Source organism: Protopterus annectens, chromosome 6.part1 (assembly GCF_019279795.1).
Source record: "Protopterus annectens isolate FY-2018-M chromosome 6.part1, PAN1.0, whole genome shotgun sequence".
Lineage (NCBI taxonomy): Eukaryota > Metazoa > Chordata > Ceratodontiformes > Protopteridae > Protopterus > Protopterus annectens.
The window spans coordinates 8,231,466-8,248,766 of NC_056738.1; the positions used below are offsets into that span (position 1 = coordinate 8,231,466).

Consider the following 17,301-nt stretch of genomic DNA (forward strand, 5'->3'; position numbering starts at 1 on the left):
TATTGATATTGGACACCTTTGTCTATGATTTTTGGGGTGCAACATTGAAAGTATGTATTACTATTGCTAACAGCGTACAAAGTCAATGTTGAAGCAATTATACCTCTCAACCTCTTAGTGCAAGAACTCTGGACAAAGCCTAAAGAAATGGGGGTACAAAGGTCCAAAAATAGGGACAGATTTTAAATATTGCTCTTACAAAATTAGAAAGTAACTGGGTTTGTGTTAATATACATTTTCGGTAGGATTTTAAGTCTGAAACTCAAATTTATGTCATTATTTAGTGACTTCAAACCTCACATCATCACAGTGATTTGTCAGAAAACCACAAATTTTATGAGGAATAGACCAAAAATGTGGACATTCTGCGGAAATCAAGTAGCCATCGTTATTGCAGGGTGATGTCAGCTCTACTACAGAAATGCTGACACGACGTATTATGTCTACCCATTCCTCCAGCAGGAAAACTGATATCAGTATTCTGATAGCCGTGTATACTAAATTCTACAAAGTCAAAGTTCTACATTGTCACTGCCTTCCATTCATTCTGGGGTAAAGGGATTACAAACCATTCCCACTAGCTGTGCAGTTCCGGGACGTCATATCTTTCAGCCAATTAGCGCGGAGTATCGCTGCAGAGGTGGCGGGTGTCGGAAGTGAAGACCGAGAATGATTTAGTCCTGTAATGCTGTGTGGGTAGGCTGTGAAGTCTGTAAAGTTTATTGGAGGTACATAACGGCTTGTGAGCATACCTGTTGCCAAAATGGGAGGCTTGTATTCCCGTTTGAGGGTGAGTAGGTAGTATAGCTTCTTTTTACTTTTACTTGATGTGCATGTTTTGTAGGCTGAAGATATTTTAAACTGCGTAGTGAACTGGTTTTGTTAATAAATGCACGATTGTTTGCAAACGAGTACCGTTAAACGAAGGGTGATTATTTGGGTGATATTTAGCAGTTGCAAGTACTGTATTAGTAGCTAGAATACTGATGATTCGGTTAGTATGTATTTTTTACCCCCAGTACATTTACCGTGCAGCATAGAATGCTTACGTCTTTTATTATGCAAGAACAGTAGTACTGCATGTTATTTTGTAAATTTCCATTTAGGCATTTACGACTAATCCCCGGGCACACATTTAGAAATGCCCGGTGGTAGATAATGTAGTGCTACGATTTGAAGATAGTCAAGCCTTTTATATGCCTTTTTTCAGTAGATAGTCTCACACAAGACACTTACTTCTCTTGGGCATTAGTGGCACTGGGTGTGCGTGCGTTTGCAAGTAACGTTCTACTTTAGATAAGCAGCGTAGCCCATGAAAACTTTAATGTTCTGTATATGATTGCAAGGATGCTAAACATTGGTGTATGGCTTGAGAGCTACGTGTTCAGTTCTGTGGTATGTTTTGGATCGGATCTTTATGAAAGATGACAGTGTATTTTTTTTTTGCAACCACGCTGCTGTAATACACTTTTAGGACAGGCTGCATTCCTAAGAAACTGACAGCCTCTATCAACAAGGCGTGGCCATAATGACAGCTCAGTTGTAAGAGTGCTACTAGTTTTGTTATAAACAATGTGATAACAGTGAGGGATGTGGCTAATTTTTAAAGTGTGGCGATTAGATGCTGTTTTACGAGGGGGAGATGCGTACAGGTTGTACTCAATCAGACTTTAAGAGATAATGAATTATGTTGGAACAAGTCATCGGGATACTCTGCACTGTAACAATCCAAACACTGACTTCAAAGATTTATTTATTGACATTTGTTAACCGGGTTGGTCCAGCTGGGTTTTTGGCCCGTTTTCAGTGGAGACACGAGGAGAAAAGCTCCAATACAGGTATTATACAGACATAAAAATGTAACAATTACAATTGACATATGATGAAGCATAAAAAAAATTCAAGAACACTACAGATACAGTTGAAAACATGCAAACTATTTACATTATGTAAACTATCTGTACAGATTTTTTTTTACATATTTACATGCAGATTAATTGATCAGGTGAGAGTGTTCAGTTCAGTTTGTGAGGGGACGGAAGTTAGTGAGGAGGGGCAGCCCTTTGAGGGAGAGCTGAGGTTAGGGGCTGTGCAAGGGCAGATTCTGGTGTTGAGTAGATGGAGTTTTAGTTTCTCTTTAAAGTGGGCTGGGTGAATGGTGGAGCATATTTCGTGAAGAAGTTTGTTCTAGTTTTGGGCTATTGAGTATTTATCTAAGAGTTTGCCTACTGCTTTTTTTGGATGCTAGGTGTTAAGTTGCTGATTAGAGGTACGGAGAGTGCGAGAAGGTGTGTAGATGGAAATGAGGGAAGAAAGAGCTGGGCAAGATGAAGGTTTGTAGAGAATGAAATGTAGCATTTGTAGTTGTGAAAGTAACAGTGTGTGGGAACTCTAGCCAGTGTAGGGATGCGAGGGGTAGAAAGTGGTGGGATTTGTAAGGAGAGTTTATGAATCTAGCTGTCTTATGATTTTGTTGGAGTTTGTTTAAAGTTGTGGTTTGGATACTGGTGAATATAGGGGCAGCATACAGAAGGGAGGGTAGGAGGAAGGCTTGAGCAAGGGAGAGCTTAGCATTTGGAGTTAGAAATTTCTTGTTGCTATAAAGCAAGCCAAGTTTCTGGTTATTCTTTTTTATACTTTGGAGGAGGTGTATATTAAATTTGAGTTCATCATTTATGATGACTCCTAAGAGTTTAGTATTAGCATTAGGTTTAATAATTGTGTTATTTGGGGAGGTGACATAGAAGGAAGATTTGTGGTGAGTATGTGAACGGGGGAGAAATAGTAGTATTTTTTTTTTTTTTTTGTTAAGGATGAGTAGGTTTTCAGAGAGCCACTGTTAAGTAGATGAGAGAGTATGGAGCTCAGAGATGTCAGCGCTGGAGATGAGGGTAGAATTGTCTGCGTATTGGATGAGGGAGGATTGGTTGCATGATGTGTGTATGTCGTTTAGTGAAGATGTTAAAGAGGAGGGGACCTAGGATGGGAGCCTTGGGGTACACCTGTTGTGACTGAAAGTAATGGAGAAGTGGAAGAGAGCCATTTGACAGACTGCTGCCTACAGGTTAAGTAACTGGAGAACCAGGTATGGGTAGATGCTATCTACTAGCAAGTGTAGATAGCAGCAGAGTATGTGAGACGGTATCAAAAGCTTTGGAAAGGTCTAGGAAGAGGCATGAGATAAATTTATTGTTATCTTGGGCTTCTGCAGGACTTGTACTATGGTGGGGACAAAATCATGTTGGGTAGGGGTGAGAATATTTTGTTGGAGTAGGTATTTTAGCAGTTGTGAGTGGATGCATTTTTCAAGTATTTTGGAGAGGGGGGATAGGATGGCTGTGGGATGGTAATTAGATGGGTCAGTGGAGTTACCCCCTTTGTGTAGGGGAATGGTGAAAAATGATTTCCAGAGGGTAGGTACTGTAGATTCCTGAATGGACCTATTGATTAAGATAGAGACTGGGTAAGCTATAGAGTCAGCAGCTAGTTTGAGGAAAGTGGGGGGTAGATTATCTGTAGATGGTATTATCTGTAGATGGTGAGCAGGGTTTGAGCTTAAGTAGAAGAGATCGGATATGGGAAGTAGGAACAGGGTGTAGGGAGAAGGGATTATAGTTTGGTGGGTAGGAGGGGGTGTGTTGAGGAGTAGCATTACCAGTAAGAGTGACTGAATAGTATCAAAGTATTTATTGAGCAAGGTAGCTGTATCTAGAGGGGAAGTATCTGGGTTGTGGTAGGAGTTTGAGGGGCATCCAGGGAAAATAATTCTTTTAATGGTTGTCCAGAATTTCTGAGGGTTTGTTTTGCTATCAAGTAGAGCAGAGTTAGAAGGACTTTTTGTCAGTATTGGTTTGTTTATTGGTAAAGTTTCTGAGATGTCTATACTTGTGGAGCATGGATGATTCTTTAGTTTTGGTCCAGGCTTTCCAAGTTTTATCTCTTTGGAATGCCAAGGAGCATAGTTAACTTTTATTCTAACCTTTCTTGACGGAGCGAGGGAGTTGATGGTATTTAGGAAGATACTGTTGAAACTATTTATTGCGTCATTTAAAGGGATATGTTTCAGGAAAGTCCAGTCAGTGGAAGAGAGAATTGTGTTGAATTGAGTCGACTTAAAATTAGAGAGTTTGCAGCAGTATCTATAGTGGTTTGATTTGGGAGGTTGAAAGCTGTATCTAAGGACAAGAGTGGGTAGGTGGTCACTTAGTTGATCATGTAGGGTAGTGGGGTTGTGATATAGCTTAGGGGTGTTGGTGAGTATCCAGTCAATTATAGAGCTAGAAGAGGTGTTTTTATGGATTTGGTTGGGAGAAGTTATAAGATGATGGTAACCATGGAGATTAATACTGTTTTGTGGAGAGTCCATATTTAGTTTTATCCAGTCTAGGTTGACATCTCCTAGGATAAGAGTTTCATAGGAAATATTGCGAGCGAACCAGGAAAGGATTTTCTCAAGGATTGGCAAGTTGTTTCCAGAAAGGATGTAGATGGAGGCAATAGTTAATATTTTGTGTGAATTGAGGTGATAGCGATAATGAGTTCAGCTGGTTGAAAGTCAGGGATGGGGGCAGTAAAAGGTGTGAGGTTGAGACTATTACTGTGTAGGATGGCTACACCACCCCCTTTTTTATGCAGTCTGTCTGTGCTGTAGATGTTTTATCCTGGTGGGAAGATTTCATTGTTAGAGATATATAGCTTAAGCCAGGTTTCGGATAAGCAGAGGATGTTAGGGGTTGTATGGGCTATCCAGGTATGGAACTCTGTAATTTTGTTGGTTAAGCTTTGAATATTTAGACAGTATATGGCAATGTGTTTGGATGTGGGTGATATATGTATGTTAGACTGATGGTGGACAGAGGCAGTAGGAGCAGAAAGGGAAGTAGAGGATAAGAGAGAGGGGTGTTTTGTTGAAGAGGGGGAGGGACCAGGGTTAGGTTGGATGTCCCATATAAAAGTAATTTATTTCTGTATAGGGAGAGTAAAATGATAGGTAGATCTAATTTATAGAACTTGTGTTTAGATGCATGGAAAGGAGGAAGCATTTTGAGTCTGGTTGGTTTGTGGAGACGTGTAGGGGAGGTTAAATAGGGCTGGGGAGATAGAAAAGAAAGAAGGTGAAGGTGAAGGTAATGTGTCAAGGGCGAAGGAGTTGGAAGAATATGGCAGTGGGGAAGGAAGGTGGGTGTGGTATGAGGTTATGTTAGCTAGAAGAAAGAGAAATGAGGTGGGGATGATTAGGTAGTGCATTATAAATCTGGCTAAGGGGGAAGGAGGGTATCTTTTAGGAAGGGAAGTGTGTGTGTGTGTGTGTGTGTGTGTGTGTGTGTGTGTGTAGAGATTGTAATAGGAGACTTGGAGCATGAATGAAGGAAAGGGTGGGGATAGGAAGTGAGATAATTGCAGGTAAGACAGGAAGTTGCTTGTTAGTGGGTGGTGATGGAGGAAGGAAGATGGTTTAAATGTGTATATTTTATGTGTAGTGGTATAGATATGTAAGGTGTCTAACAGGTAGAATGTCCTGTTTGCAAATGTATCACAGTCTGATTAGTAGGGAGGTGAATAAAACAGTAAGTATTGCTGTGTATTTTATAGCGAAATGCATGTTTTGCATTGATCAGCAGAATTCTGGGCCCCATCTAATGTGATCTGTGTTGTAATCTTGAGAAACTACAAAGCTCCACTTTGAAGGGTAGTTTAACTATCTTTTAAAAGTTAAAAGGCAGAAGGAACATAACCATTGAACATGCATCTGTCTTCTGTTTTGTTAAAATTGTTTCTTCTAGCGTACATCAAGTATCTATTGCATAGCTGTTTGGATGCCACTGAACTTGGTGAGTTGATTACTTCATATAGGGTGTGAGTAGTGGTCCTGTGAGTAGTGGTCCTGTGTGGATGTGAAAATTTTCATCAGGCACTTTTAATTTGGTTCAAAACTAGTAATGTCTTAAGTAGCCCTTTTCAGTGGATATGAAGATGATTTTTCTTACCTGGAATGTCCGGTGTTTCTTGTTGCATGTTCTTTCATCCGAAAGTGGTAAATGTCAGCTGTTGCTGCCATTCACTGTTCCTTGCAAGTTGGCGTATGGTAAAAAAACACAGCCTTCCAGATCATCTCTCCCCAAGTAGGCGAGTAGTAGGCTACCTAAATGGAGATGTCTTCACGTTGTTGTATATACATTTTCTCTATAAAACATTTCATAATAATTTCCCAAAACCAACAACAGAGAAATACCTCATCTGGTCAAGCAATGTTTTGAGTGTAATTTTATTTAAGCTAAATCTTCTCCTTCTCCTCCTAGGGGTTGTCAGAGCGGATCACATGTCCGCTTATGATAACTGCACAAAAATTTCTTTCCAAACTCAACTTTTAGATGAGCTTAAGAGTGTTGATGGTGATATGCCTACTTTTACGTTGCACTGCACCTTGCCTGATCATTTAATGCTTTAGACATTTTATTTTAAGTGTGCACTTTAGATTTTTTTGCTGAATCTGATGGGATCTTCCTGGCTGTCACACTTAAAGTGCACAAGTTCTGAGCCAGTGTGCAATCTTTTGTCTTTCACAATGTTTATGTAACCTGGTAACCTAGTATTCTACTGTTGTAGACAGACTGACTGATGGTTTGCAGGCTTTTTGTTCCATACATTTCTTTGTTATGGACCTGCATGAATGAGAAACTGATTTTCAAGTAATTTTATTATTTATTATTATTAATTATGTATTGGTGATTCCTGAGTTCATGTAGTAATTTCAGTACTCTTAACCTTAGTCAAGTGGTGTATATAGCAAAGGTTTAGAAAATGTAAGAAAATGTATTAAGGTGTTAAAACTAAACATTTTATGAAACATTGCAAACTGTTAAGATACCTATTTTGTTTTGAAAATCTTCTTTAAGTGGTTACTGTGTACTTTGTGGTTAATATGGTTGCATTTTTAATATGGTTGCATTTTTTTGTGTAAAAGGACACTAACCCAAGATTTTCTTAATCTTAAATTATAACGTGTCGATTTGAAAATAAATTAAAATCAAGTAGAGTTACTGTTGTGCATTGAGTGTTGTCTGCATGATGGTTCTGAAGTTTATAACAGTTGTATAACTGATAACATCTTCAACTGAGATAATCCAGATCTGGATCGTGGCAAACGTGTAATATATTGCTATCTGGTAGTGAGTGATAACCCCTAGTAAAATATTTTATTTTGTGTATAAAATAACAAATATATTTTATTCTGGGATCAAAAGCTGCATACGTTAACTAGTGTGAACATTCATTGTCGAAGTAGTTGTAATGTGGCAGTGCACAGACTGGTAGGAGTGTTTTGAAAAGTGTGCAGTGGTGTTTTTTAAGGAAGTAAGATCACGTTATTTATAGATAAAGGGAAGACATGTTAACATAATGTTGCAGAAATTTTATTTGCTGGAGTTTACGTAAATGTAATGAAGTAATTGCAATTATTGTAATATCAGAGGTCCTTAGCCTTTTGAAGTATGGTAAGAATTGTATTAGGTGGGTACTTTGGATCTTGTCACAGTATAAAGAAGAACCCTCTTATAAAAGCCATTAAGTGATATTGTTTTAGGGCGGTAATTTTACATGTAGGGGTTGATATTGTTAACATTTTGAACAGTGAAGACTGAATGCTAAGAATAGTCGTAACTTGGCTAAGTAATATTTTCTTGAAGGGGGAAGCTGAATTTGTTTTGGTTTCATAGGTTCAGTTTGTGGTGTTGTGGTAACAGCAGATCAGAGACCTAACTCTATGTGAGGCTGTAGTCTCTCTGATAGTAGTGTGCACGCTATTCATTATTAGCGCAGAACCACCTAAATAATATCCCATCTGTGGCATGATCTGCAGCTAAACAGACTGCATTTCCTTATCAGTGCAGCTCCATTTCAATAGTTCCCCACCTGCGGCAGGAAGAACAGCAGTGAAAGTCTGTTTTTTGTGTAATATTAAGAACCCTTTATCATTTCGGTTGCAGCGATCAAGTAATATTTATTTGTGAATTACATTAGTTTGTGTGCTGGTTCAGACGCTATAGATTTGGTTGCCCCTCCTCCCAAAGTCCATTATCCTGACCTATATTTGCTAAAACTGGTTTTATACTTCACTTCTTTATGATTTAGGGGGCTCACTTTAATAGTTTCTTGAGCACTAACTTGTGTGTATATTTCCCTACAGAATTCAGTTTGTTTTTTCTTTTGTGGTGGTGTTTTCTGAAGATGTCCAATACTGGATATCGGCTACTTTTTCACAATAAACCATTATCTTGGGTGACTACTTTTAATCTTGATCAGTCAACCTACTCATTTGATAATCCCACAAATTTCATTAATTTACATGGATATTTTATTAACTGGGATAGATATAAACACAAATACACTATTTTAGATTGGATCTTAACAAATTTTGCTACTCCAATTTCTTCCTGATGTCTTACGCAGTCATCTCCCTACTTATCTTCGCCAAAATATACATCTTTCTAAAACCGCAATATTCAAACAAATAAGAAAAAGCAATTTCTCTTAAAATTTCATACTAACCTTAAAACATTGTAATTGGTCCCCTCTTTCATTTCTCCCACTTGATAATGCAGTTGAATATTTTAATGATACATTCCTGAACATAATAATAGTGAAGTACCACTGAGAACCAAAGGAAATTATGCCCCTTGGTTAACGAAAGAGACTAGACTTCTCAAAAATAGAGGTAAGGCTTGGGCGCAATATCATTCTAATAAAAACCCATCAACACTGAATAACTAATACCAACTTGGAAACAAAACAAACAAACAAAAAAAAAAAACTGGTAAAATATGACAATGTACTATATAACAGCACAACAGAAATACCAACATGACCTAGTTGTAATAGTCTGTTTATACTTGCCTAGAATTTTTTAGGGTTAATCTGTCACCCCATCTCCCTCTTCCATAACATTGCAACCTAATGTCTACTTTGCCAGTTCCATCCCAACCCTTACCAAAGCAAATACTACCCCACTAAAACTCACTACTATAACTCATAATTCTACTGGATCAACATTTTTGGCAATTTTAATACGATTGCTTAATAAACTAAAACCTACCATCCTTGGTTCCGATAAGCTACCTGTTGACTACCTCAAGTTAGCAGCTGAAGCTATAGCCTAGCCAATATCAATACTAATTAATCGTTCCATTAAAGAAAGTTATGTACCCAAAATCTGGAAAATTCCTACATATTACCACTACACACAGGGGAACCAACACCAACATTTCTAATTACAAACCTATTGCAATTCTATCACCCCTATCTAAGATCTTAGAAAAATGTATCCATTCTCAATTTATGTATCATCTTATCTCGAATGATCTTCTAGCTAATACCCAGCATGGTTTTCGTCCAAACCATAGCACAACCACAGCCCTTTTACATTTTTACAGACACCATCAACCTTTAGAAATAGTGGCCAGCTAGTCTCCTCAATATTCCTTGATTTTTATGCAAAGCTTTTGATACAGTCTCCCACCAAAAACATTTACAAGAACTCCTGTCTCTTTAAATTAAGCCATTCTGCCTTCCAGTGGTTACGTGACTGTTTGTTTTATCAGATAGGAAACCAGCAGTAAAATGGTATAATTAATTCTCTCCTACATTACCCGTTACACTTTGGGTACCACAGGGATCAATTTTAGGCCCTCTTTTATTTAACATTTTATAAATAAGCTCCATTCTGCTACTAACTCGGCTATAACTGTACAATATTCAGGCGTCTCTACTCTTTTATATGTGCAGCACCCTCCCTCTCTGAATTCATTAAAAAACACTCATCTCTGTTTTACTGAAGTGGTATCTTGGCTTGCCAGCTCACAATTAATCCTTGGTCCCAATAAAATAAAACCTAATGGTATTTCCAGACAAACCCTCAAACCAACTTACACCTTTCCAATCTACTCCTTAAATAACACTGTTGTTATCAAACCAGTATCTCATACCAAACTTCTTGGTATCACAATAGATAACTTGAAATGTGACAAACACCTGGCAACTGTCATTAAAACTGTTCACTTTAAACTTGGCTCCCTCTATAGAGTTAAACCTTATCTCACTGACTTCTCCAGGAAATCCATTGCCAGGACGCATTTACTATCTGCTATTTTCACTGATCGGAAGAAAACTGAGCTAGTTAAACTTGGAAGTATGCTGTAATAAAATTGCCAGATTTGCTACCAATTCCCCATTTGGAACACGCCATTATATTTCATTGGGTAATTCTAGCAGATTGGCTAGAATCTCCTTACATAAATTCATCTTTCTATAGCCCAATAAGGTAATAATATATCATCCTGAAAAATGTCCAGCTCTACAAAATCTACTTAAATTTCATTCCAATACTAGACAACTCCGACCCTCTGATAAGCTCCATCTACAAGATACTGGGTCTAATAACTTCCATGGTGACTCACTTTATATTCCAGTAGTATCTCCAGGTTATGGAACATGACCCCACAGCCAATACTTTCCATTTCTAACCCTCATATATTTAAAACACTTCTCAAGTCTTCTCTAGCCAAATCATGGCTCTGCTCTTGTCTTAATCCAGGCTGACTTTTATCACTGTCTATTGTACCATTTATGGTTGTATTTTCTGCTTCATTTTTTTCTTAAGTTACTTGCATCATCTTTTTTTTTTCTCGCTTCCATAATCTTTTAATCCTTTCTTTTCCTCACTAACTCTGAGTGTGAACTTTCAGTTGTCTCTATTTAATCAAGTATTGTCAACTTATTTATTAATATTCTGATTTGCACCTACTTAATATATTTATTTCTTATTATTGTACTGCTCTTAGATTGAATTCACACAAGTTGCACACACCCAAAATTCACTCTTGGTACAATCCATTATTGCAATTTGCCCTGTTTGTATTTTTTTCCAGTTTTAATTCAACCATCTTTATATGTTATATAATAATGTTGAATGAATATATAATTGTGATGTGGGTTTTTTTGCCCTGTTTGTATTTTTTTCCAGTTTTAATTCAACCATCTTTATATGTTATATAATAATGTTGAATGAATATATAATTGTGATGTGGGTTTTTTTTTTCCCCCTGGGCCTCTGCTGAAAAAGGGTTAACAGCCCATTTGGACTGTCCTGGTAAACAAATATAAATGATATTCCTTTGGAAACTCTAGAAGCGGTGTTGGATGTTTCTAGTGTTAGCAGCAGACTGTGCAGTAAGATATATGCAAATTTTCCAGGAGTGACCTGGAGCTTTCTTCATTAATTGATTTGGTCAGACTTATTCTTTTAGAATGTCAGTTCCTTGCCAGATATGGTGAAGTCCCTTTAAATTTTATGATCAAATTAGAGTCTTAGCAATATTAGTTTTAAGTACAGTATTAAAAGTAACGAGTACCCGAAGACCTGAGGGTGACCAAATTCCCCTGTGTCTTTACACCAAAGTTCAGTTTGTATAAGGAGTTGGTAGCTTTAGTTGACAGAACATTTATCTAAGTTTATTCTTCGAAGTTCACACCTTAAGCACTGCCACTGTTTAAAACACTAATTTTGACTACTACAACTGCCTTTTAATGAACCGGTTTTCACATTTGGCCAAACAAGTTCATTCGATGGGAAATATTTAAAAAAAAAATGACTGACCAGCAAACAGTTCATTTGATGGGAAATATTTAAAAAAAAATGACTGACCAACAAACTTTTTCTTAACAAGAGTCTATCAGCTGGTGAGTGTCCTGTCTTAATACTGGAACTGAGAAACTTTTTTTTTCCATTTGCAGAGGGGAATTCTGGCCATGAATGGAAGAGGTAGGTGAGTGGAGGTAGACAAAGGAATGAATTTAATTATTACAGCGGTAGCGTTGTTGCCTTACAGCAAGAGGTTCTCCCGTTCGATTCTTGGCTGGAGTGCCTTCTATGCGGAGTCTGCATGTCCTCCCTGCGGTTGAGTGGCGTTCGAAAGACCTGGGTTAATGGGTGTGCCTTCGTTGAAGGTTGGGTGTCGAGTTGGCACCTCAGCACCATAAAAAAAATCGACTGCCAATCATTAGGACCCCTAATCAGGAAAAGCCGAAAGAAAATCAACAACAATATCACTTCAGGCTTTTACTTGGATAATGTTTTGTGTCAGTTTGAAACTGAGTTAACAGAGCCGTGGTTACTGAAATGCTGACTGAATTAAAACTGTATACTTGTAATTTACATATGAAATACTCATGTAAACAAATTCCATATGGGAGTTGTAATTAATAAATTCCAAAACTGAACAGGACTTTTAACCCATCTTTAATGCAAATGTGAAACACTTGGAGAAGGTGTATGAGGTTGGGAGTACCTCAATTATTAAAAAAATTCTAATCTGCCATTAACAAGTAATAGTTTGAGTATGCATGCAATGAATGCTTTGTTTAATGTGTACATGGATAATTTTGATGGCTGTATAAAATCTGACAAAAGGGGACCACTAGCTTGCAGTATAAAAATGAATGATTTAAATGTTGACATAACTTTGTTTGTGCCCTCTTCAGACAGTGTGTTTTTATAAGTAGAGTTTATTGGACATGTTCACTAATATAGCAATAACTCACGCCTGGGTGTGGGTAATGCTGGATTTACCCACGGTTGGTGTGGTTTGGTCACAAGGTTTCGCCCGAGTCGCCAAACAAAGCCAACCGTGGCTAAATCCAGCATTACCCACACCCAGAAGTGGGTTATTGCTATTATACAATGACATTATTTAAGAAAAAAAATTACTTTTCTTAAATAATGGCATTGTATAATGCCTCCTTGCTGCCCTTCTGCAGCTGTCTGGTGTTCTGTGGCAGTTCTGATGTACTGCACATGTGCATGCCTACGCAGTACATCAGAGCTGTGGGCAAAAGCAACGGAGAAAGCAAGATCTCCGTTGCTTTTTAAAAACTGTTTTGCTATGTTAAGAGTTTAACATTGCGAGACAGCTTTAAAAAAAGCAACGGAGAATCTCCGTTGCTTTTTTAAAGTTGTGTCGCTATGTTAAACTCATTTAACATAGCGAGACAGTATGAAGCAATGGAGATCATGCGTTCTCCGTTGCTGTAAAGAACAAGAGTTACAGTAATGGAAAAGGTCCGGGCGACCAGACCTTTTTCCATTACTATAACTCTGATTTACAACGTGCACGCTGACCAATCAGCCTGCACGTTTTTGAATATTTAATGGAGGGTCGTTGTATAATGGTTTATTTTAAATGGATAAGCATTTTGTAAAGGTGGAGTTCTTAAATTGACCCACAAACCACACACAATTTTTGGTCCATTGTATCAGCTAGAAGTTTTGAAACCTAATCCATAACCATGCATCTAGATCAAGTTTAGTATATGTGGCTGTTTAAAGGATTTTTGCTATTTCTAAGGGTGGTAGCAGTTTCTAGTGAAATTGTGCTGATACAAAAGTAATATGATATGATTAGGGCTTGAATTGATTGTAGACCATTTAAAGTGGTGTAAATAATTTTTTAGTCATCAATATGCTGTGTGATCCAGCGGGTTTAATTTTAGAATGACCTTGCCTTTGATCTGATAGTAACGGGGGCTGCAAGACCACCCAGTTATACTTCTCCATGCCAACTAATATGTTTAAGGTTTGTCAGTTACCTAGAATTATTGTATTAATTTTGTTTATTTTATTAATTTTGTTGGTGATTTGTCTTGTGGTTGTTTTCTGTAAAATGGGTATTAAACAGCACTACAGTCCACCGTGCAGTTGGAATTTTCAGACATTATATTGGTTAAAGATTTAGCAATCCACGGTGGTGGTGCTGCGGTAGTGTTGTCGCCTCACAGTAAGACGGTGTCCGGTTCGATTCTCAGCTAGAGCTGCTTCTGCGTGGAGACATGCGTGAATGGGCGTACCTTTGTTGAAGGTTGTGCATCAGGGCTGGCAACTCGGCACGTAAAAATCAACTGCCAGTCATTAGCGGACCGGAGTTCTGCTGTGACGACCCCTAAAGCCGAAAGAAAAAGCAGAATATCTGTTAAAGATTTAAGGTGTTTTTTGCTGTCACCCCAACTTTGTTGAAACAAATGTATTGTAAAGACATTAGGGGAATTTTTGCAAAGAGGTATAGTAGAACAGAAGTGATGGCTATACAGAATAATGTGAAAGAGTACAAGAAAGGTGTCTATGCCTCAGCATTGATACTGGAATACACCTGGTACAAAACACAGTGGGACACAATTATCAGTTGCATCTTAAGTTATAGTTAGTATTTCAGAGCATTTATGAAAGCCTAAAAAAATAGATTTATTTTAAGGGATAGTTTAGAACCATTTCAAGTTAGAGAAGAAAAGCTTTGCAGACAGAAGACCTCATAATGTATAGAGCATTGTAGAAAGCATATATAACACGTCATCGTCAAAGCAATTTCTGTAATTTATTATTAATTCGACTGCCTAGTAGTGTTAAAAGACACTACATCAATATTTATCGTGGGGGTGACTCCCCAGTATGTCGTGATTCGACTGCCTAGTAGTGTTAAAAGACACTACATCAATATTTATCGTGGGGGTGACTCCCCAGTATGTCGTGAGGCCTTTTATATAGGGAAAACAAGGAAACTGAAAATGGAGAATTTGTGAACATCTACTCATGCCCTGAATAAGAAAAAAAATTACCTAAAGCATTGTGCAGACAGTGTGGTGAGTAGCAGTTTTCCAAAAAATTTTGTTTTTGTATCTGTTGTGGAGGATCTGGAGGAGATGAGGGATTTTAAGTTTATGCAAATGGGTAGGTCCCCAAATGCCCTGGCCAAATTTCCCCTGGTGAATTAAATACCACATTAGGTTTCCTCTGAAGAGGCTGCTAGTCTAGGGGGACTAATCCGGTCAACAAAAGATTGATAGGTTAAATAAAATGCAGCAGCAACTCTTGGGTTAAATGATGAACTTTCATTTAGAAGCATTTTGGCCTTAAACATACAATATAGGAAATGATTGTGTTTTTCTTTTTTTTTTTTCTTTTTTTCTTTTCTTTTCGTAACAAATTTGCAGCACTTAAGATTAAAAACATTCCTATATATCCTGCTGAGTCAGTTTATTTTTAGTTTTGCTTAGGCCATTGAGGTGTGGTATATTGGTCTTGACAACCCAGTAAGAAGCAAGCTAGAATGTATTTTTTTTTCCACTTGTCAGAATGAATTCTGTGAATGGGATTGAAGTAGCCCAGAGAAGCTTTACAAATAATTTAAGGGAAAATAATCTAAGCTTTTCATGTAGCATTGTACTGAGGCTGTAAAATAATTGCTCTACTCCTTGCAGAAGAACACTGATTTATTGGTTAAGCTCACAAAAATGAAAGTCTGTTTGAAAATGTATTTGTTCTTTAAGCCATGTTCATAAACCAGAGAACAAAAGTCAACACGGACACTTTGTTAAGCTTTCATTCACATTTAATACTCGTGAACTTCATCAGAAAACATCCATCTACCTTTTCATCACACTTAAATACCCAATTAAATCACATGATGTACAACATTAAAATTGACATTAAAGACACCCCCCGGATTCATGAAGCTCAGCGCAAGGCCGGTGTAAGGCTTACGCCGGCCGTGCAGCGTATAAATGGCGTAGCAGCGCCACATGCATAGTAATGAGTGTGCGCTGCAACCACAACCACGTGCATAGGGCACGTGCGCGAGTCCAGGGAGCCTAACTAGGTTGCGCTCGGAGGCGTGGCCAAGTCGGCAGGCGATGAGCAACCTAAAGTGCTGACTCTTACAGGCCGCCTGCAATAGTAACCGCACCTACCAGTGTCCGTGGATAATGAAACATATGCAAAGTATGCTACTTAGTACCCGTCCACACAAAATGGAGAACCAAAACATAAATGCACGACATATAAAATGTTCCTGTTCATGGAACACATGATACTTAGTGCAATACGTAACGGACACAGTATTCTGTCAGCAGTCCTACCCAGTGGAGGTGTACTGCATCATGTCAGCGCGCCGCAAATACACACGACCAGCCCCATGGGCATGGTCACCAGCAGTCCCGCAGTGGTAGTACACAGCTGGGCAGTCGTGGCCATATAACAACCATAAAGAAACTAGACATCCCAAACACACACAAACATATGTATAGTAAAATGTGCTATACACAGCAACGTAACTGTCACATACACATAGGATGGCATATGTCGAATTGGAATATCCAGAAGCAGAACCCATGCATGCAAATGTAATACACAACAACCTCTTCATAGCACGTAACCCGCACCCATGTCCGAATGTCCACCTAATCCAGCTAGCAGCCATGCACAGCTGCACACCTACACAGAGCGGGTATACCCCGTATGTAGTAGGAAGTATTGTCCTAGGCAGTGACAGGCTTGCAAATATGTACCCCACATATGTCAACATCCCATCCCAGGTACTGAAATCCAAATGGCTAAATGTGAATGTGTCGGCAGAATGTGTACATCCCGCGTGTGGTTACTGACCTGTCGAAACCCCATAGGTGTTCACACGCCACGGTGTCCATAACTGTACACATTTGGACAAAGCAGTATTTGTAGCCACGGTACTAATGAGTAGCTATGCAGATATGCCAAACATAATACACAGGGTGGAACAGCTGTCCACCAAGCAGGTCACCCCAGCAGGATTGCCACATGTACTGATTGTCAAGGTGGGACATCACTCGTAGATATGTGTGGATTTGCATGGTAAAACACCCACGACCAATGCAAAGGATAGAATAACACGTATATGCCAGAATGAAAGGTTATTGCATAGCATGTGAATAGCTTAAGCTATCCAATATAATAGTCATGTGTACCAGATACAAAATGCCTGTAACATGCAAGTAGTAATGAAGGTAAGAAATACACTACTGTGTTAATATCACAGGACATATGGTACGTGTCAAGTGTTGACGCAGGACACAAATGTCCATAATGGGGCCTCCCCCGCAAAGAGGAACAAGTGCTAACCCTACCCCCCACTGAAGTATCGGCAGTATAAATACAACCCAATAATACACCAACACCACCGTCCAACCCATAACAGCAACAAAAGCTGGACAAAGACTAACACGATGCGTGCACAAATAGGGACACATGTAATCAGTGCTCTCACAAGCTTCTACAGGCCACCGAATAATAGTATGTACATACGCATGAAATGCTGCGAAGGATGTGTGGTAGTCCCCAGTATCACAGAGGTATGTACACATATACACTGTAACCAACCGTCACATATGTTCACTGTAACACAGCATACCTGCAGGTAATACATAGTTCAGTCATATGCTACATAA

General features: G+C 38.5%; 1 protein-coding gene across 1 annotated transcript in view; it reads left to right on the plus strand.

Annotated features, from left to right (window-relative positions):
- Positions 1 to 632: 632 nt before the first annotated feature.
- LNPK (lunapark, ER junction formation factor) overlaps positions 633 to 17,301 on the plus strand; it is a gene marked incomplete in the record, with an annotated part of 488,987 nt that continues 472,318 nt past the window's right edge. The window contains 1 exon segment of the mRNA XM_044075445.1: positions 633 to 790. Within this exon segment, the coding sequence (XP_043931380.1) occupies positions 764 to 790 (27 nt within the window).